General features: G+C 42.1%; 1 protein-coding gene across 9 annotated transcripts in view; it reads left to right on the top strand.

Moving 5' to 3' along the window:
• Duox (dual oxidase) overlaps nucleotides 1-21,183 on the top strand; it is a 545,810-nt gene that overhangs the window by 251,608 nt on the left and 273,019 nt on the right. For all 9 annotated transcript variants that reach the window (XM_075889290.1, XM_037429312.2, XM_037429311.2 and 6 more), the window contains one exon: nucleotides 3,711-3,789. In XM_075889290.1, coding sequence (XP_075745405.1) covers nucleotides 3,711-3,789 — 79 coding nt within the window. The remainder of the gene's footprint in view (nucleotides 1-3,710; nucleotides 3,790-21,183) is intronic.

The following is a 21,183-nucleotide window of genomic DNA, read 5'->3' as shown; positions in this document are numbered from 1 at the left end:
GATCAGGATGAATGCTGTCCTTACTCACAATGTGGCCTAACCGTAAAGGGGCCCAGAAACACTTTTTTGAGTAACCTGGGAATTAACTCACCGGAAGTGAGTATTGCCTCACAAATTCAACGCCACAGCCTCGTAACCTTGAGCACTTTTTTTTCTTCGACTACACCGTTTTTTTAGTGCGATCGCGCGTGCACGTGTGGACAAGTGACGGCCTCTTGCGGCGATCTCCGTAACAACCAAGCGCGCCATGTTCAAATCAGCCAATGGCAGATAGATGGGCATTCTAGGAGTGATTTTTGAGCGTCTTCTGTCATTTGTCAAGGGAAGAGAAAACAATTTTTATCTGACTTTGATTATTAAGTGTGAATTTCAGGCCACGTGCTGTGCTATGACATTTGGCTTGTGTGTTCTCTGGAGCCTTTACTAATGATCAACACCATTTTCGGGCCATACTCAAAAAGTGTTGCAGGGCATCTTTAGTTGTGTTACTGGCAAAACGACACTTTTTCATATGCAGCTGAAGGTCAGCGTTAGCAAGGCACGTGACAACTTCCACTAAACGGTGTAGGTGTTGACAAAAGGTTTACGAAAAAACAACATTGTCGTTCAAATAGCACAGGCAAGTTTTCTACTACAGGCCTTGCAGAACGGTGTCAATCATGTGCTTGAATCTTGCGGGCACATTGCAGAGGTTGAAGGGCATTACATTGAACTTATTGTTGAAAAAGCAGTTTTTTTTCTATCATCCTCATGCATCGGTATCAGCCAGTATGCCGAACGTAGACCAAGACTCGAGAAGTTCCGGGCTGCTTGTAGCGAAAGCAAAGCGTCATCTATACGTGGCATAGGGTATACATCTTTGTGCATGATCTTGTTTAGCACCCGGTAATCTACACAGAACCGCACAGAACCATTTGTTTTCCATACTAGGATGACAGGTGATGACCAAGGACTATCAGAAGAGCGTATTATCTTCCATCTCAACATGTCGCCGTTCTTTTTTAATAACCCTCCGCTCAGCTGCAGATACGCGATATGGTCAATGACGAACGATGGACGTACCGTCGGTCTCGGTCCGATGCATGTTGACACACGTCTGTTCCCATAAAGGAGAGTCGACATCAAACCAAAATTCGTGCTTGGTCAGCAAGGCAAGCAGCTGTTGAGTCTGTGAAGAAATCAGGTCGGAGCTGATGGAAGCTTTGAGGGCAAAGATGAATGCAGATGAAGCCTCTTGAAGAGTATCTACAAAGAGAGGCTATAATGTAGTTATGCAAGCCAACCTTGTGCTCTTCGGAACCAGTATATTTTCAGACGTCGGGTTTGTTGCACAAACGAATGCAAAACCAGCGTCGAAAGAGACGAGCCCTGATGCAAAGGCTATTCCTCTGGTGACATAGTGTGCAGATGGTTGTACAAGCGTATAGCCACGATCAATGACATCGGACATAATTGTAACAATTCGCTAACTGAACAGAGGCAGCTTAGTGTCTACTGCAGCGAAAAAACAAGTGGTCTGTCATTTGTGTGAAGCGAATAGATCGTATCGTTCATATGGAGAACGCGTTGCCGGCAGCAGATGGAGGAGGAGGGTGTTGAAAGAAAATCCCACCCTAATATGAGCTGTTGGGCACACAAAATAAGAACTGCAAATTGTATATAATGCAGAATTCCAACAGTGTGGACACGAACAGTGTACTGGGCGGAAGGTCAAATGGCATCCTCTTGAGCAGCGAGCCACGTAGCTTCATTGTAGGGTGTAGTGATTTTGTGGAGATGTGCTTACAAATCACTGTGAATGACTGGCAAACTAGCACTAGTCTCTATTAATGTCTCCACTGCTATGCTTTTTATCAAAACAGGTATCATGTTATGGGGAAGTCCTTGAGAAATTTTTATAACATTGCTAAATGAACATTTTCCCCCAAAAGCTGCATAGTTTAGTTCTCCGTGCAACGGTTGGTGACCTGAAAGGCTGGTCGAAGTGGCAACGTGAAGCGACGAAGGGGGGACGGTGAGCATTGCCGAGCGCCATTTCAGCGAGGCGCCATTTCAGGCGTTCCTTGTGGAGAGGAAGAGAGGCTGTGAAGTGTAGCGTAAGGACGGCACTAGAAAGTGACCTCAGTGGTGAAATCGTCTCATTCATAAGTGTCAAACCCATGACACTCGTGTTGCTGACACCTGCAACACGAGCGATATCTCCACGATATCCACAATAGTAGCATGTAGGTCTTGTTAGGTGCCATGGTGGATAATAAGGTGGGTTGGGCATGTTAGAAGCCATGGAAGCTAAGTGTGCTGGCACCAGTGATGCATAGTAAGGCTGGTTGTGTGATCTGGGAGCTAGAGATGCCTGGTGGAAAGCTACGACTGAGCTGAGGCATCAAATTTTGCACCCAGGCACAATACACCGATGCTGGATCTTTTTTTTTTCTGTCATTGGCATCTTCATGCATTTCATAGAAACCTAGCACAAGCACTGATAGATGGAAGCACCAATAGACAAAGTACTTGTAAAGCAGCAACCACCTGTGAAGAAAAGAACAGCGCATTGCACGAAAAGCCTGCGAAGTGCACCACTGACTACCCGCGCCATCAGCGTCTCTAGTGGCATCGGCATGTCGAAGTACCCTCTCTGTCAAGCAAAAAAGCCAAGCTTATCAAACCTCCCCATTCTAGCCATCTTTACGGGGCGCTCAGTAAAGAAAACATGATAGGGCCGCTGTTGTGCTAGATTTTTCATCGCCAGAGTTAATCTGATGCTTTATGACGATTGTTCGGTCTAGGGGCCGATAATAAATATCAGAGATGTCTTGGTAAGATGCAAGAGGGTCAGGAAGCACGCTCACATAGTTAGCCAGAAGGTCAAAGACGATGATATTTCCATGCATTCTGGTGTAATGCCTAACTCACTACTGGCAGGTGATGGCGTATCCTCTGTTAAGGCACAGTTGCGCTAGTCTCAGACAATAGAAAAGGTTTGAAAGCATATGCCTCTTGGCAACACTTCAGAATAAAATCCAAAAGTTCCCAATAGAGAGACATGCCGCTTTGTCCTTCATACTGATAATCGTGTCAAGAACATAACCTTGAGTGAATAGAGGGTGGTAGCGTTAGGTGACATGGCGTAATCTCGATCTCCCTCACGTGAATAGGAAAAGACGTCGATATACGTCGCAGCTCCATGGGGTAGGTGAATATACCGTAGTCAACAGAACGTAGCCTTCACGACACAGAATCAAGAGTCTCGAATGCATGTGGCAGGTCGATTTGAAAAACAACAGTAGAACAATCATAAGGTACAAAATAATTCGATGGAAAATCAAGTCCCAGCATTATTTCATGTAGACAGTGCTCAAGATCGTAGTACAGAACAGACGTATGGCATCAAGCAACAGGGACCACTGAAAGTAGAGATAAAAAGACAGTGAAAGCACTACTTTTTGATGATGTGGTTCTAAATATTTTGTGACGGTCTAGTTTGGCAGCCTTTACTTGTTATCAGAAAAACATTTTTGTTGTTTGTCGCCACACACTGCAATGTGACTGGGCCCACTGCACACTGTGTTGAATTTTCGCCGTCGATGTAATCAAGGTAATTGTTTTTAATCAACCAAACACATTTCTACAGTGAAGGCAAATTTTGGGTACATTCCCGGAGTGACCATTATATGCTTGAAAAGTATTTTTTTTGTACTTTTTTTTTTCAGGGATAGCTCATGCCGTTTCCTTGACACCAAGAATGGATTCAAAGCGTTGCGACTGTGTTCCACATGGTGGCTTTCTGAGGTGAGCATATAATTTTATGATTGATGCTAATATAATAATATCTGGGCTTCTATGTTCCAAAGCCACGATAAGATTATGAGGGATGCCGTAGTGTAGAATGATGAAAACATTTTGACCATCTGGTGTTTTTCAATATACACTGACATCGCACAGTCATGAGCCTTTATCATTTTGTCTTCAATGAAATGTGACCATCGCAGCTGCTGTCATCCCATCCTTGTCACTGTTGCCATTAGGGTGAGAGGGTGGGGTCTCTGAGATTCGGACCTACAACAGAAGCAAAAACATGCTGTGGATAACCACCCTTGTCCAGATGGTCCACCTGACGCAAAGGTGTTCTTACACATGCAAAAGGGGGGCATCCTAGGAATGTTCAAAAGGCTGAGTTTCAGAATGCCGCATTGTTGCCGCAATGCAAGCATTTGGTCATTTGTCAAAGCGACGAAAGCTCTCACAGTAATGGTCTCCATGACATGGGTGAGAAGACAGCTAAGATGGCAGTGGATCTTTACACATACCGTGTTTTGTACCTTCTTTATAAGGGCTGTGGCGTGAAAGTTGTATTTTCTGCGCCTAAGAAGCTGGAGCATATCCGCCTTGCTAACAGTGACTATAGTGCTGGGCTGCTGGCCCAAAAGCCCCGGTTTCGAACCCAGCCACGGCAGTCACATTTCCATGAAGGTGAAATGGTAGGAGCTTGTGTGGTGTGCGATGTCAGTATACGCTGGAGAACACCAAATTGTCAAAATTTCCAGAGTCTTCCTCTATGGCATCTTTCATATGCATATCCTGGTTTTGAGATGTAAAGAAATGAGGAAGCTGGACCAACTATACAAGTTAAAGTCCTCTGCTAACGAAATAAAAGATGGCTGCCAAATGAAGGTCATTCATACCGTATGTGGACTACGTGGTGTAGGTCAACTCGGTGTCATAAGGAAATACGTTGGCATGAAGATGCCGCAATATACACCTACATGAACACCAATGAAACCAGAAGAGCTATAACTCAGGACTTTTTTGTGCGCATCCTAAGGGTTGTAGTTGCCTGCCTGGCTACAATGAAACAGAGGTAATGTGCAAAAGCAAAATTGTGCTTAATAAAAAAAATTGTAGAGGCGGCCCACATGGCTCGTTTGGGGGAGGCATGCATGAGCATGTCTTCCATTGACTTGCAGAAAAAAAAGTTTTTAATTTCTCATGTGCATTTTCTTGCAAGATGAAGTTGTCTGGAATTTTTTAAAAATTTTTTATAATAATAATAATAATAATAATAATAATAATAATAATAATAATAATAATAATAATAATAATAATAGTATTAATAATAATCTTCTTTTAGCACTTTGAAAAAGCATCACAGGATTACAAAACTGGCCTGTAAAAGCCTCAAAGCCTCATTATGCTTGAAGGGCAAAGCTGACAGACAGCACACCGCAAGACTCAATATATATAAGACCATATAGAGACAGACACTTTTCTTTTTTTGCGTATGTATGCAAAATAAAGACGTGCTTGTACGGCAGTACAACATGATATAAAACTGATACATATACAAGTAGGGTCACCTAGCCAGACATTCGATCATACAATATTAGGACCTTATCATATGTTTGATGATGCTAACAGGAGAAAAAAAACAAGGAAACAAAAAAATAATGTGACAAAGCATTATAATATTATTCTAATGCATTCAGAATAAAAAGCAGAGAGATCAAAATAAGAACAACATAATTATAATTTCTTTTGGTACATCAAGGGCATCGCCCCAGGAAACACAAGAAAAGCTAAAGAACTTTTAGTAAATGTCCAAAAAGGATAGTCCAAAAGTATATAAAAAGTCTTGTTGAGATGTTATCTAAAGCTAAGCAGCCTGAAAAACTCCTGTAGCTATGCTAACGCCACGTTATTATACGGCTAGAAAACTTCTAGCAAAAAGTCCAAAAAACGTCTTTCTGGATTTATTAAAGAACCTTTGTAAACGTTTTTTATACTTTTATTATCAGAAGCCTAGTAAACTTCTTGCCAAGATTCTAAAAAGATTTTTGCTAGATCTTTTAACACCTTTTTAGACATTTATTTTTTCATGCAAACCAGCTTGTTGAGTGTTTCCCATGGTTAATTTGCTACACTATGTCAGCGTTTTACAATTGGTGCATTTAGCTGTTCACTGTTGAGAGTGACAAGTAGGAACAGCTACATAATTTGGCATCAAATTATTGCTGGCACGATTGTAATCAGCAAAATTGGTGCCACAATTATTGAAAGAATTAATTAGTGACTGTCATCTATCATTACGATAATCTGTTTTGCTTGGAGAGAAGACGGGCTTTTAAACGTCAACACATTATTGTTGCTGGTGTTGCCTGGTATGCATTATACTGCATATCCAAAAGTAAATGCGAAAGTTCAACAAATCTTGTTGCATACTTGTAACCTTTATTAACCATAACAATGACTGCACACTTTGTCCCAAAACTTGCATGCTTTATAGTGACTATATTTATACAAAGCGATTGAGGGACTGGCCAAATGCTTGGTCCAGGAACCTGCACACATACAAAAGGCACAAACTGCTCTCTTTGAGCAGACTTCTATCAGTGCACAAAAATTTAGAAGGCTAGCTTAGCAAACACATTAGCCCAGTAGCAAATACATAAAGGTAGGAAATTTGTAACAGCCAAAAAGCAGCAGTAGAACAAATGATTTTTTTCTCACCCCTAAATTTAGGTATACAGTCGCCTACGTATTAGAACCATGAGTAGTTGAAATTAATGGGTTTCACCACAAATCTGTGTTTAACAATCAAATTGTGATTTTAGCAACACCCCGAATTCCATTTTCGTTCCAAAATACTTGTACAAGAGACACAGCGAAGTCAAAAACGCTGCAGTATTCCAGAATGACTTCTGTCAGTCATCATTAACAATGTTAAACATGGTTAGGTATCACTAATATATCACAAATGGTTAGGTATTGGCAAAGCTAGATATGATTAAGTATGACAATAGAAAATCACTTGATTGCACTTGCGGCATTAAATTTGAGAAGACAATGAAATAAGGTTACAATAACAATAAAACAAAATATTCAGTCAATATTACAGTAAAAATAAAACCATTGATCTGCTAAAGCCTTATTGCAAAACAAAATGTTCAACTTTAAGTGAACTGCAGATTACACATAAACTAAACATGGCATAAAACCTTCGAAAGCAGCATTGACACATTCAGAGACGTGCTTTGTGCTTGTAATAAAATTCAGCCCTAAGAACAGAAAACTGCCTTTGCAGATAAGTTATGTGTTCAGGGGAACACAAAGTAAGACAATAATGCTGTCAGCTGCCCAATCAACTAAGAATACCGAAATTTTGGTGCCTACAATAAGTGGGTATGTTTGCATAGAACAGTTTGTGGCAGTCGTGTTTCTAGACACTACCACTTGGAAAAATTCTTCAAGCATGTCTATACTCTTAGATATTCCACTCGAAAGTTTACTGTGCTTTTCATGATTATGCATGCAAGGCAGTGAGGATCACCAAAACATTACTCCTTGGTGAGACAAGCAGCCACTGCTTGCTATTCCAGCCGGTAGTAAAAAGGTAACCATTACCTATAATGCTTGTCTATAGCTTCGATTCATGATCAGATTACATGCGGCACCTCAAGGAGTAGTAGCTGTGTGCTAGTGCTCACTGTCCTGCATGCATAATGATACAAGCCACAACTATACTTTCCAGCGGGAGATCTGAGCGCAGGCATGCCAGAATTCTTTGGACCTATGTAGAAATGTGACTGGCTCAAAATTTTAATACGTGTATGGCCGCCTGCTGCGGTCACTAATAAGTTCATTATTGAATCTTATTCAAGGGCACGACTGGCAATAATAATTATTGTTGCACATTGTGTTTCCCTGAACACTTAGCTATCTGCAAAGGTGGCTTTTACACACACAACTTACAGCACTGACTTTTTTAGAGAAAAACAAAAGGCCTAATATTGAACATCCTGAACATGCGAGCTACTTGAATACAGCAACCAGGTGGCTCAGGGAAGTTCCCTTTCCATAGAAAACAGAAGTCATGCGCAGCTGCTGTACATTCAGTAGCCAACTCTTCCACGAGCCACCATTGATGACAGGCTTGTCCGGAATTCTTTCACACTCAGTTTGTACGAGGTGCATGCATAGGCTGCGATGGAAACACCGAAAAAACAATTCAGTGACATGTGTCGCTTAGAAAAACTGAATTTGTCCGTATAGTCAGAATGATTTGGAACAATGTGTCTTAAAACAAGCAGGATGTACACAAACTAGAGATGTTACAAGCAAAACTTTCTTAATGTTTTTGGCGAGCGCAGTTGCAGCCTTATGAAAGAAAATGCAATTTCCACATTGTAGATGTGTCAAAACCATGCTTGATTGCGCTCATGCATAGTGAGTTGAAGGCAAATTCAATGATAACTCAACGCATACATGATGGTATGCACTTTCATCAAGTGTTCATTGCTGGTAACCTGTATTATTGAAGATGAATTTGATTTCAAATACAACTAATGTAGCTTTTTTTAGGCTGCTCACACCGGGACAATTATCATATAATGTCATATATTGATGTCAATAAATTACTATTGTGTGCTGCCAAATTATTGTCATCAGCTTCAATGATTCTGGTTGGCTAAAATGGCAGTACCCCTCACTCAAGCACCATAGGCTGTCAATGCAAAAGAAAAAAAAAACATATAAGGCACCCATCTTGAACCACACCATTTCAATAAAGCATGCAAGCTTCTGCAATGATCTCCGGCGACCAGAATTTTTGAAGCTATTGGCTGCGATTTAGCAATAAGATCTGCTGAAACTGATTCCCGAATTTGTGTAATTCCTTCAGTGTCAATAGCTTAAAAACGTGCAGTCTATATTTATTATTCTCAAATAAATACAGTATCCAATTTTACATTTTAACAGCAATACATGCATGACTTATGCATGCTTACCATGATTTATAACATTATCGCGAGTTTTGAGTGATAAATAAAATATTGATTCTGCACATACCACAGATTCCGTCAACGTCCTCAGTGCATGCCTAGAAAGTTTACATTATTCAATGTACTGTTAAGCTTGTCATTAATCAGAAAATGTCATTAGAGGTGGTGCTTTAAACTATTCTTAATGTTCGTAAAAATAAAAGTGTTCAGCAAAGTTTCACCACCAAGGTTAGGCGAGGTGCATAGACTATTTAATAAACCTAAACAAAATTCAAACATAGTGAAAACAAGCAGAGTAATATCAATGGTGCTCGAACGCGTGGATTTATGACACAGTAAGGTAAAGCAGTTCAGCCATATTTAGCCATGAAATATTCATTCTAAAATACAGTTCAGGATAAACGAATGGCTTAAAATGTGCGGATTCAGGCCGCATGAGGCAACCTATGTTGCTGGTGTATACCGAAAGTTGGAATTTACTAAACGAGCTGCGTGAACAATTAAGTGTATGTGCAACCTTTGCGAGCCCTACCTAGGACGATGCAACACGCTGCACTCAAACACGCATCAACTTGAGTATCACAGTAGTTTATAAAGACACATGCCGGCACAAATGCACACACCGGCATACATTCGGCCACTAGCAAGAAAAAAATTGAAGAGACGCCAAACAGAACCTTGCCAAAACTTCTCTGATAGTAGTCATTACGTATAAATACTGTAGCTGTATAAAATCAAACGTACAGCAGATGAAACTGCCTTAGACATGTTCACTTCAATAGTGCACAATATGAACAGGCATCAATGCCTACAGCTAACAAACACCCCAGAATTAATAAAAAAAAATAGTGGTCGCTCGCGAGCAGGGCCCACACCACTGCCAACAGAGGCAGACAGCCGCCACAACTCTGCTCGAATCTGCCGCCGAATTCTCGCTACGCGTGCATGCTTCACACTCCACACAAAAGAAAAAACTTGTCGGCGCTTAACTTCGCACTACTTTGCCTTTACACTGCTGAAGTACTAGAGAAAACCTGGATCTCCACGAAAAACAGAAGCTCGCTTATCGTGCACATGGTATGAAAAACGTGGTGAACGCAGTGATAACAAAGCGCCGTTAGCAGCAGTGTGTTACATACCTGGCCAGTGCTCCACGATACGAGCCCACGCGTCTTCGCTTGAGTATAGCGCATCTTCGTAATCAGCAGCACTGGCAGAACACAAAACACGAACACAAAGCGCAAGCACACTTTTAAAACGCGAGAGAAATTGACTCAAATTCACTGCTTCAAGAGGCGACTGAGAGACCAATAAACACGTCCAGACAAGTAAAATTGTTTTAGCCGCGCAGGCACACACCGCATTTGCGCATCTTAATTTCTTAATTCTGACGAGAGAGCTCAATTATTACATTTAAATATGTAAAAATTATGTAAAAATATATACTACATAACTATGTAAAGCGAATGTTATTTTGGTTCAAAAAAAGAAATAAACGTAGAAAACACCCCCGAGACCTCATCCGGGAATTCTACCAATGCTCTAGAATATAAATTTTAGTAAACATTTTGAAAAAGACTTCTTGTACAGAACGTTTTCTCAACGTCTTCTAAAAAGCTTCCTTTGAAAAATGTTTCTTCTGTGTCAAATATTATACCTAGATGCCCGCATACCTTTCTAGACGTTTCGAGAAGTTTATAGGGCGTTTCGTTTCTTAGGGCATAGCCTGATGCAATAGGGCGACCTTCAGGTTCTGATAAAGATGATGCATTTACCCGAGGAAAAAAACAAGTATGGCCAAGGAGTTACAGATTAATGCGACAATGAAGTTGCTTCAGTTTAATTTTGATTTAGCATGAAAAACACTCACGGGAAGTTTAATAAAGCAAGATAGTGTGAAGTAGCTCCGAGTCTGCTGACCATATCTGGTGGGGCAGCAAATCACCCGTAAACGGTTTTTAGGTCGAAAGAAGTATGTTGGGACATATCTGATCTTATATTTGAAAGACGAAAAATGCCTCAGGATAGCTGTTTCAGTGAGGAGGGCCTCAAAATTAGAGCATCGTAATGATTTAAAAAGATCTGTGCCTGAGGGCAGTTGTAAATCTCAGCTAATCACTTTCAACATAGATGCACAGTGACCGAATAATGTAACGCCGTGCCAAGGAACACTATAGCCTAACACTTGCAGTTTCATTTTTGCAAACTCATAGTGGTGCGTAGTATCAAACTGTGTATAATGTTCGAAAGACTGCCCGAAGTCTTGAACAAACGTGTGCCATATGAGAACTCCGAGAGAAGTGACTGCTGAGAAGTACACCATGGTATTTAACAGATTTAACAGAGGTATTTAACAGGAAGAGCATGAAGATCAAGGTGAACAGTGCGCCAGCAATGGGATGCCCAGATTAACAGGGGGTTATGGAAACAAGTGAGCTGTGTTTTAGGGGCGTTTCCGTTAATCACATCTTTAGCGAATCAGACTATCAAACTTATTGTGGGACGTCGCAAAAAAGGAACTGCTTTTGGAAAGTGGGAATGCCAGGACAAAATGACTTTGTCATCAGTATACTGAGATATGCTAGTGGATACAGCCGTGGCGATATCATTAACATATAGGTTGAAAAGAAGTGGACTTGATGTTCATACCTGTGGCATTCAGGCTTTTATAGAGGTTATATTGCTATGGTACTGTTCTGTGGATACTAACTGTGTTCTATCAACTAAAGAGTTGGCAAGTAATCTTAAGAAAGGCCCACGAAATCCAGCCACAGGGAGTTTTGTTATTAACAGGCTATGACACAAGCTGTCAAAAACTTTGCTAATATCCGCGAATAGAGCCTATTCTACCTGGTTAGCTTCGGAAGCAGAATTTTTAATGTCTGATATACCTTCTAAGAAGTCTTGTTTATTTTATTTATTTATTTTTAAATACTGCCAATTTCTTAGAGAGAATAATACAGTGGTGGGAGTAAATTCATACATGAACGTACAGAAGTAATGTGAACTACAAAGTATGCGCTGTTTAATAAATAAATATTTACACACGTAAACAAAACTTAACACTTTAAATTCACACACAGTAAGCAGTTTCATCAAGAAGACCACAGCAACAGCAAAGAAACAATGAAGTAACAATAAACAGAGGGACATGTGTCTGCATCAAACAGCTTCTTCCATGAGTTCAGAGAATAACTCTGGCATAGGCTGTTAGGAATTTGCTGTGTCGCGATGGTAGCGGTGGCGAAGAGTGGCGAGCAGTCGAGCGGACTTCGCTGAAGCCTTAGCCCGAAGGCGAAGCAGGGAGGCAATCCGTTTTGAAAACAGCAACAAAAGGGAGCGTTTATTGTAGCAGGTTGTCGTTTGTACAGAGCCGGCCAGCACGACAACGTCGGCTGGGGAAAATCCTCTAAACATGGGGCCGGCACGGCCTTAAATAACGTTTTGGTCTTTTCTGTGAGACCAGTTCCCTGGAACGGCACAGTGGCTCGGCTGAGGAGACGCAGCCATACCGGAAACTGCAAGGTGGTTCGGCGGAGGAAGCGACGTTATCCCCGGAACTGCACGGAAGGCGGCGATGGGAGGGGGGGAGACAGTTCGTTGGAACAGCGCTCGATCTCGTGAGACGTGCTCCCGAACGAAGGAAAGGTCTGTGGCACAACAGCACCCCCGCCGCCAGACAATGCATCCGGAGTTTTGAGCCGTCAGCGCGGCTCGGAAGGAGGGATGCTGGTTGATCTCTGACGCACTTCAGCGGCTTGCGCATAGCAACGAGCCTCGGCGTCTTGTGCTTTGCTTCTGTCGTTATCATCTAACACTTTCCAGTGAGCGACATCATCAAGCGCCATGTGGCGGGCCTCAGCCTCCATTGTTTCACGTCACGCCTCATACTCGCGCTCTTTTCGGCAGGCGTCTACCTTTAGCGCCCTTCGACGCGCTTCAGCGCTGTCTCTATCGCTCCGACTTTCCCAGTCAGCAGGACTCGAAAGAAAAAAATATCTTATCAAGGCATATCTAGCATGACTGAAGTCTCCTGCTTCCTCGAAGGGTAAGCAATTCAAAACATGCGCGATCTTGCGCGGCAACAGCGTGGCGAGCTTTTCCACCCAAAGGTCGCGGCTAACACCGACATTACAGCAGACAACTTCAAAATCATCAAGAAAATGCGCAATGTTGTCGCCTGTCTGAAAATTGTGGAGCTGGTGTTTCGCTCGCTCCCATTTAAGCGCTTGTATTTTAAGATCAAGCTCTTTCATTCTGAGAGAATGTTCTCTCCTTTTTCGACTCTCCTCGGCTTGCCACTCTTCGTGACTTCTAGCCTCTCGCTCTTCGGCCTTCTGCTGTTCGTGCCTTTGAGCTTCGAGCTCTTCGCGACTTTTCTCGGCCTTTTGCTTTTGCTCACAAACGGGCTCCCAAAACTCGTCAGCCTCATCAGCAGTCACATTCTCTGCCCGCATCACCTCGAGAATTGCTTCCCTTGTTTTAGCGGACCCGGCGGAAATCCCCATGGCTCCACGAATTTCAAGGAGGTCCTGCACCAGGTACTGCTCCATCGCGATCTCGTCCCTCGTGATGCTCTACTACTGATATTCACCGTACTCTAAAAATAATCCCGTGGTTTCAAGTAGGTGAATATTGAATTACAGCCAACAAAAAGCTCAACACACTCTCCTAACATCTGCCTGTGCTAGAGAGGTCTGGCGAAGTCAACAGTAAATGTTGGGCACTCACCCAACCAAAGTAGCCGACAATGGTCCAACTCGTGGCTGCCGTCAAACAGTGTCAGGCCTTCAGGGATCCGGTCCAACTTGTCAATGTTGAGATCCGGGGTTGCTTGTTCCAGCTTGCCGAACGATGAGTACAGGGTAGCGTATACCAGCGTATTCAAACGCTGATATCAGGTCGGTCGTGCTCGAGCTTTCAGGGGTCTGATCCGGCGTGCCAAACGTAGGATATCATATCCCACCGCTGCCACCACTGTTAGGAATTTGCTGTGTCGCGATGGTAGCGGTGGCGAAGAGCGGCGAGCAGTCGAGCGGACTTCGCTGAAGCCTTAGCCCGAAGGTGAAGCAGGGAGGCAATCCGTTTTGAAAACAGCAACAAAAGGGAGCGTTTACTGTAGCAGGTTGTCGTTTGTACAGAGCCGGCCAGCACGACAACGTCGGCTGGGGCAAATCCTCTAAACATGATGGGGCCGGCACGGCCTTAAATAACGTTTTGGTCTTTTCTGCGAGACCAGTTCCCTGGAACAGCACGGTGGCTCGGCTGAGGAGACGCAGCCATACCCGGAACTGCAAGGTGGTTCGGCGGAGGGAGCGACGTTATCCCCGGAACTGCACGGAAGGCGGCAATGGGAGGGGGGGAGACAGTTCGTTGGAACAGCGCTCGATCTCGTGAAACGTGCTCCCGAACGAGAAAAAGATCTGTGGCACAACAAGGCTGAGTAACCACCATTTCATCTAAGGCATTTCAGTCCCTTACTGCTTATGAGAAAACGGAGAAGCAAAATACATTTTTACAGGACGAAATTTTTCTTATGTGAATCTGTGTTTGTGTTGCATTCCTCTGGCAGAGCTATCTGTAACAAATGACCTGGGATTGATTTTAAAGCTATTGTGTGACAACGAATACAGGAATTTCGATCTGTGCACTTTCGCTCGGTTAGAAAAAGTAGCGAGGCCAGCCAGCTGAAGAAGTTCTGTTGCAGAATCAGTATGCCTGTAACAATTGAAAATAAAGTGGACAGCTTTTCTTTGTACCCGTTCAAGTGCAGTGATGTTGTGTCTAGTGTGTGGAAACCACCCAATACTGGCGCATTCTAATGTTGGTCAGATTAAACTGGTGTAGTCAAGAGAATGTGTTTGAAAGGTAGATCCAGCAAGAGATCGTTTGTGGAAGAACAAGTTATTCATTGCTCTTTTTAGAAATCTGCTGCTCATGCGCATTCCAGCTTAAGTCACTGCTTATCCTGACACCCAGGTATTTGTACTGTGAAATGTTTCCCAGTAAGGTACTGTTGATACTGTAAAGGAAGGCAAATGTTCATTTCTTATTTGTTATGTTCATATGAACCGTTTTTTTTTGCATGTAACATCATTTGCCAGCCTGAGCACCACTGAGCCGCTTCATACAGAAAATTATTATGTTTTGTTTGGTCATCTTCTGTTTTAAATGTGTGGTATAGTATGCAGTCATCTGCAAACAGCCTAATGTTTACGTCAATGTGCTTAGTTATATTGTCTATATATAATAAAAGAGAGCATTGGGGCTAGTACAGAACCCTGTGGTACACCAGATAAAACAAGAACAGTATCAGATACATGGTCGTTGTGCTGTACGTATTGAGAACAGCCTGAAAGATAATCTTAAGTCCAATGCATGAGTGGTCGTTCTCCTATTAAAGATTTTAATTTATGGTTAAGCTTGAGCTCGGAAACACGATCGAAAGCCTTAGAGAAATCTACAAAAGTTACGTCTGCTCGTAGTTGACTGTTTAAGCCTTCGGCAAAGTAATGAAGCGTTTCTACTAATTGAGTAACAGTCAATAGGCCACTGCGAAATCCATGCTGATTGGAGTGTAATATGTTTTGACTTTCAAGGAACTCTGTTAAATATTTCAGGTTGATGTGTTCCAGTATTTTGCAAGATGTACATGTCAGAGATATGAGCCTGTAGTTAGCTGGCGAAAATGTATCACCTGATTTGTGCACAAGTATTAACTTTGCTGATGCCTTTACCTGGTATAAAACCATATTGCACATCTGGTAATATGTGATTGGCATCAAAGTATGTGAACATAGCTTGCAGGATGTTTTCATAGTATTTGAGAGACGCAAGGTAAAACAGTTACAGGATGGTAATTTTTATACTAATTTTGTGTGGCACCCTTGAACGAGGGTGTCACTAGGGCCCTTTTTATTTCTGTTGGGATAACTTCAGTGTCCACAACTTGGTTTACAAATTTTAACAATACACACAAAATAGCATGAAAGTTCCTGCGTTCAAGATTGCATTCAAGATCACATTCAGAAATAGCAGGAAGATGTGCAGACACGCATGCACTGTATTTTAGACTAAATGCGTCAGATTTGAGTTTAGCAATACCAGTTTTGTCACTGCTTGGCTCTGCTGCAAAAGGATAGACACATGCTGTTTTGCGCTGCACAATTTTTACTACATATCAGTGTCTTTTTTTGATTACCGTATTTACTCGCGTAATCCTCGCACTTGCATAATTCTCGTACCCCCCACATCGCCCAAGAAAAAATACGATTTTTTTCCCTCGAGTAATTATCGCACCCCCGAAAACTGCCGCAAAAATGTCGTCTGCTCGTTTCAGCCATTGATGATGATAGCGTGCACCATCTGGCGCCATCTCTTTAGCATCAAGCAAACTATTGCACGGAGATTCAATCTAATCCAAGCCAAGCTGAAGTGGCCAGTGTGCGTTGTGGCGTGTCACAGAGGATGTGGCGTGTTTTGTGTGTTGTGTCGGTAATTTTGGCACGTTATGGGGCGATACTAAGCCCAAACCTCAGGAGCTCGAAAATGCACGTGACAGCGACGAGCGATGCGACGTAGATCGTCTTCGCGCGATCAGTTGCTAGCGCAGGCAAACCTCATTCACACGAAAGCTTCGGTAGAGTGTACTAGAAGCTTTTGAGTGGCGCGAGCGGCTGCCTGGGAGCGGCCGTTTCGGCGTGGAATGATGCGGTGGCGCTGGCGTCGACCAATCTACTCGGGCGGATGGCTGGCAGGCGTTCCGTGTACGTGTTAGTACCTCTCTGTCGCGCCAAGTGTGAAGATGATCTCCCTCTTTTTTTTCTTATTCACATACCTCCCCTTTTCTGCGCAAATAAACGTTATTTGACATTATTGTTATTGAAGTTGCTGCTGACCGCACTGCAGCCCGAAGCAGCATAGTACATTGTACAATATAACGAGCGCGTTTTTTTTTTTTAATTTTTAAAGTGTACATATTTTATACGAGAAACCAGCTGGCTGATACACACCAGAAGCGCCCCCCCCCCCCCCCCCAAAAAAAAAGAAAAGGAATATGCTGCACACAAAACGAAGAACTCTTGGTCGATTCCACGTAAAACACCAAAGCTGGACTCAAATAAAAGGCTCGTTGCTTGTGGCTGCGTGCACACACGACAAAAAAGTAGGCTTTATTGATGTTATTTGAAGAACAGCAGAGTTTTTCCAAACCTCTTTTTGGTTGTGAAATATGGGAATAGATTCATTGTTGTAGGACCCACAGAAATGCAAATACGTAATACTGCAGAAGAATGTCTTAGGTGAAACATAGTAGTCGAAGATTTTGAGAGTTTAAAAAACGCAACAATACTGCAAAGCAGAGTCGTAACTAATGATAATCTTAATTGATAATATAAAAATGCGATGTTTACATATTTAAAAAACAATACATTTGGACTTAGGTAAATTGTAAAAAACGTAAAATATAGAGCCAGGATACAAAAGATAACATAAAACAAAGCAAACAAAACGACAGAGTTTAGGTTGTCTTTTCAAAATGCATTTAAATAAAAAAAAAGATGTTATGGTCGAAACATCGTTTGAAGGGACACTGAAGTGTAACAATGAATTGGCTTAGATTGATTAATTATGCACCGAGATCCCTAATACTGCTAAATTTACCATCACAGATTTAATACAAAAAGATTCAAGATCAAAGATTTATTTTGAGATTTCGCGTCATTATTTGCACTTTCTCTCGCTTACAAGCCTCTTCTAAGAAAAATTGTTTTTCTTCTTGGTGTACCGTCCAAAAATTAAGTGTATAAGAAAATATGCACGAAAAATGACATCCTTTTTACGCCACTGTAGCATCTTATAGCCTACTCAATTTTAGGTGCTGCTGTGCGCTTCTTCGTTTCTCATCCCGCGGCTTGTTCAAACAGGTGAAGTATACGGCTCGTTGAATGCAAAGTTCACGAGTGCTAGGATTCAGTGAGCACGCTACGTACGACACGCCGTCAAATCCAGGAAACTCGTGCAGCGCCCATGACTTTGATGGTAGGACAAGACCACGAAGGTCACCGAGAGTGACAACCGCGTCATACGAGGGACTTGAGCTTGTCTCGTCAGCTTCGTCGCCATCTGAAGAAGTTGCACCGTTTGTATCCACAAGGAGCTGTGCAGGAGTGCTAATGCGTCGCCGTTTTCTGTTGTCATTCTCAGCCGGCACACTGATGCCGCCGCTTTGTTTGGGTCCGCGGAGCCGGAGTTTTGAGCATCAAATATGCAGGCAGGTTGGGCAAGATCGTCGGGACTGCATCAGGGGCAAGTGTCGGCGTTCCCCTAGGAATTCGGACTTGAACACCATTGATAACATGTACGTAGTCTCTCACAATGAAATGCGGTTCGAAATATAACTCGCGCACAGCACAATTGGCGTCAAGTGGCTTGTCAAGCCGATGGAGGTTCCGCTCCCAAAGAAGTCGTCGTTCTTCGTCTTTCGGGGCCTTAAAGAGCGATAACTTCCGACTTTGTTGCACACGCGGATATCCAGTGGTGCAACCTGATGCTGATGCTGATGACCTCTGATGAATGGCGCTTACCCACTAAGGGGGATGGGCCAAGAACCGGGCGGCAGGATGCTTAAATGAAACTAAAATGAAAATGAAGCCAATCTGGAAAAGTAGCTTAAAATAATACTACCAAAAAACCAAAAAAACAAAAATGTTTGCTGAGCAAGTGGTCAAACCATCTTTTGTTTTTGAAAGACATAACTACGAATTATAAACTAAAGATCTGAAAAGGTAGGGTTTCACTAGCATGGTAATCTTTTAGTTGCGTTGATGTAATCAAACACAGCGGAGCATACATCCCTGTGGCAGTAACCAAATGAAGTTCCGCCAATTGATAAAATTACTGGTAGATTTACTTGTATTCATAGCTTTTGTAAAGAGGCTACTAAAAATCTTTTTCACTGATAACAATAACGATGACAGAATAAAAAGAAATGTTTATTTGTTTCAAATTCGTTGCACCAAATGCATAGCGATGACGCCTTGAGCCGAGCTTTGTTAAGGTAATAATTTAGTTGTGGAACTGCACAGCGCAATCTGGTATAAGTGACCTCTAACTGGCGAGATACACACCACTGTTTTTTCCAGCAATAGCTCAAATGCTCGAAATTTTTGAATTTATCCAAATTACCTTTTCCCCATTGCAGGCAAGCATTTCGGAACCTTAGCGCGGTTACGTAAGCCGTATCTGACAAAACTGGGATGGTGGGCCCACCCGGGGATACTGCTGCTAAAGAGTCCACCATTTCGTTCAAATATAATCCGCGGTGGCCTGGTACCCATAGCAAATGCAGTTTTTTTACGTTTTTCGGTACTAAATGCCGAAACGTATTCATCAGCTCTGAATTTACTGCCGCAGAAAGTGCATTACAAACTGATAACGAATCTGTAAGGATAACTGCTAATGATTCGCTTGAGGGTAATTTGCGTAGGGCAAGAACAATGGCCAATAATTCTGCAATGAATACCGGGGTATAATCTGGGAGTCGAATCGAAAAGGACCAGTCCAAAGAAGGAGAGAAGATGCTAACCCCAGCCTTTTCTTTTGACACAGATGCATCAGTCGCTATGATATTGCTTATCTCTAGGTGATCTAAATAATCTGCTAACTGGTCATTTAAATACCTATATGCCAATTGTTTCGCGTTATGAGGAAATATATCATCGAATCGTATGCTAAGCATTGACTTTAGGTTGTGTATTGGACCAATATGTCTAATTTTTACATTCAGTTGGTTTAGTAGCGCTTGTGCAAATACTATTTGCGGGGTGTGTAGTCGCGACCAATGGGTTTCGAAAAATAAAGTCGGTTCTTGAATAAAAGCGTAAAATGAGAGTCTTTGTTGTGAACTGTATATCTTTAAAAATGCTTGCACAGTAAGAATTTTAAACCTATTTAGCAGAGAAGGTAGGCGAGCTTCCATATATACAACACGTTATTTGCAACAAACTTTGGTAGACCCAGACACAAACGCAACGCTTCTCTTTCCAGCAGTATTAGGGGTCTCATTTTATAAGCTGCGCTGCCAGAAAATAATACACATCCGAATTCCATGATGGGCCGCACATAAAGTTTATATATCATTATAGCACATTTCTTCTTAAACCCGCTTTACGGTTTGCAAGCTTCCGTAGCCACCCCATGGCCCGTGTTGCCTTGGAGTACACATCATCAATGTGACTTCTCCAATTTAATGTGTCATTATATATGATGCCCAAATATTTAGGGGAATTCGCCTGCGGAATGAGCTCATTACTGTACATTAACGAGATGTTGATAGGCTGCAGAAAAGAGAATGCAAGAAGCACACTTTTCTTTACGTTCAGGGTCATATGAATATTTTTAAGCCATCTTTCTATCATATTGAGATAATTTTGTAGACTCTGGTATAATGATTGAAGGTCGGTATTACTTGCAAAAAAAGCAATATCGTCCGCGTACACATATAACTGAATATCCTTAGTTGATGGAATGGAGCTTAAGAAAATGTTAAATAAAACTGGCGACAGGACAGCCCCCTGTGGTACGCCACGTGTCTGCTTATATCTATTCGATGAGTACCCATCTTTAAAGCAGTAATATTCTCTCCCTCTTAAAAACTCCGACACCCACGCAGTGATGTAGTTGGGAAAGTGGTGATATTCCATCTGTTTTAATAAAATTGAATGCTGAACCCTATTGTACGCTTTAGCCAAATCTAGAGTAACGAAAGCACAGTATTAGTGCCGACGCCGAGCCAGTTGTATTCGGCTCTCTAAATCAACATGCGCACGCCATATTGAGCAACCAGATCTAAAACCAATTTGACTGGGGTTTAGTATTGCGTTATTATTAATATATTTTATTACCCGGGCATTCAAAACTCTTTCAATTAGCTTAACCAGATTTGACGTGAGTGATATCGGCCTTACATTGTCCAAGGCGAATCCTTTTTCCTGCTTTTTAAGAAGTGGAATCACTTTAGACAGCTTCCATTCCGCAGGTATCCAAGCTTTTGTCAAAGAAAAATTCACCAGATTAAGTACTTCAGTTGGACAAATCTCGAATATTACTTTTATCATTGCATTTGTTAGCCCGTCTGGTCCAGGTGCCGAAGGAGATAAGTGCCTTATTATCTCTGCCAGCTCATCTAAAGTAACCTCCTCGAAATCCTCGCCTGCCATTGGGTTCACAATGTGCAGTGGTATAGTTGACATAAATCTATCTTGGAGCCCTTTCGCAATATTTTTTACTAAATCAGAGAGCTCACAGGGGGAAAGAACAGAAGAGTTAATGTTTTCAGCGGGTGGTAACATCTTTTGAGATCTTAAAAAATCTGAAGAGCGCTTTTTTTGTTTTTAGCCCTAGAAAGATA

The sequence above is a fragment of the Rhipicephalus microplus genome, chromosome 1, assembly GCF_043290135.1.
Source record: "Rhipicephalus microplus isolate Deutch F79 chromosome 1, USDA_Rmic, whole genome shotgun sequence".
Lineage (NCBI taxonomy): Eukaryota > Metazoa > Arthropoda > Arachnida > Ixodida > Ixodidae > Rhipicephalus > Rhipicephalus microplus.
Note: the sequence above shows the minus strand (reverse complement) of the source record. Positions and strands in the feature narration are given on the sequence as shown.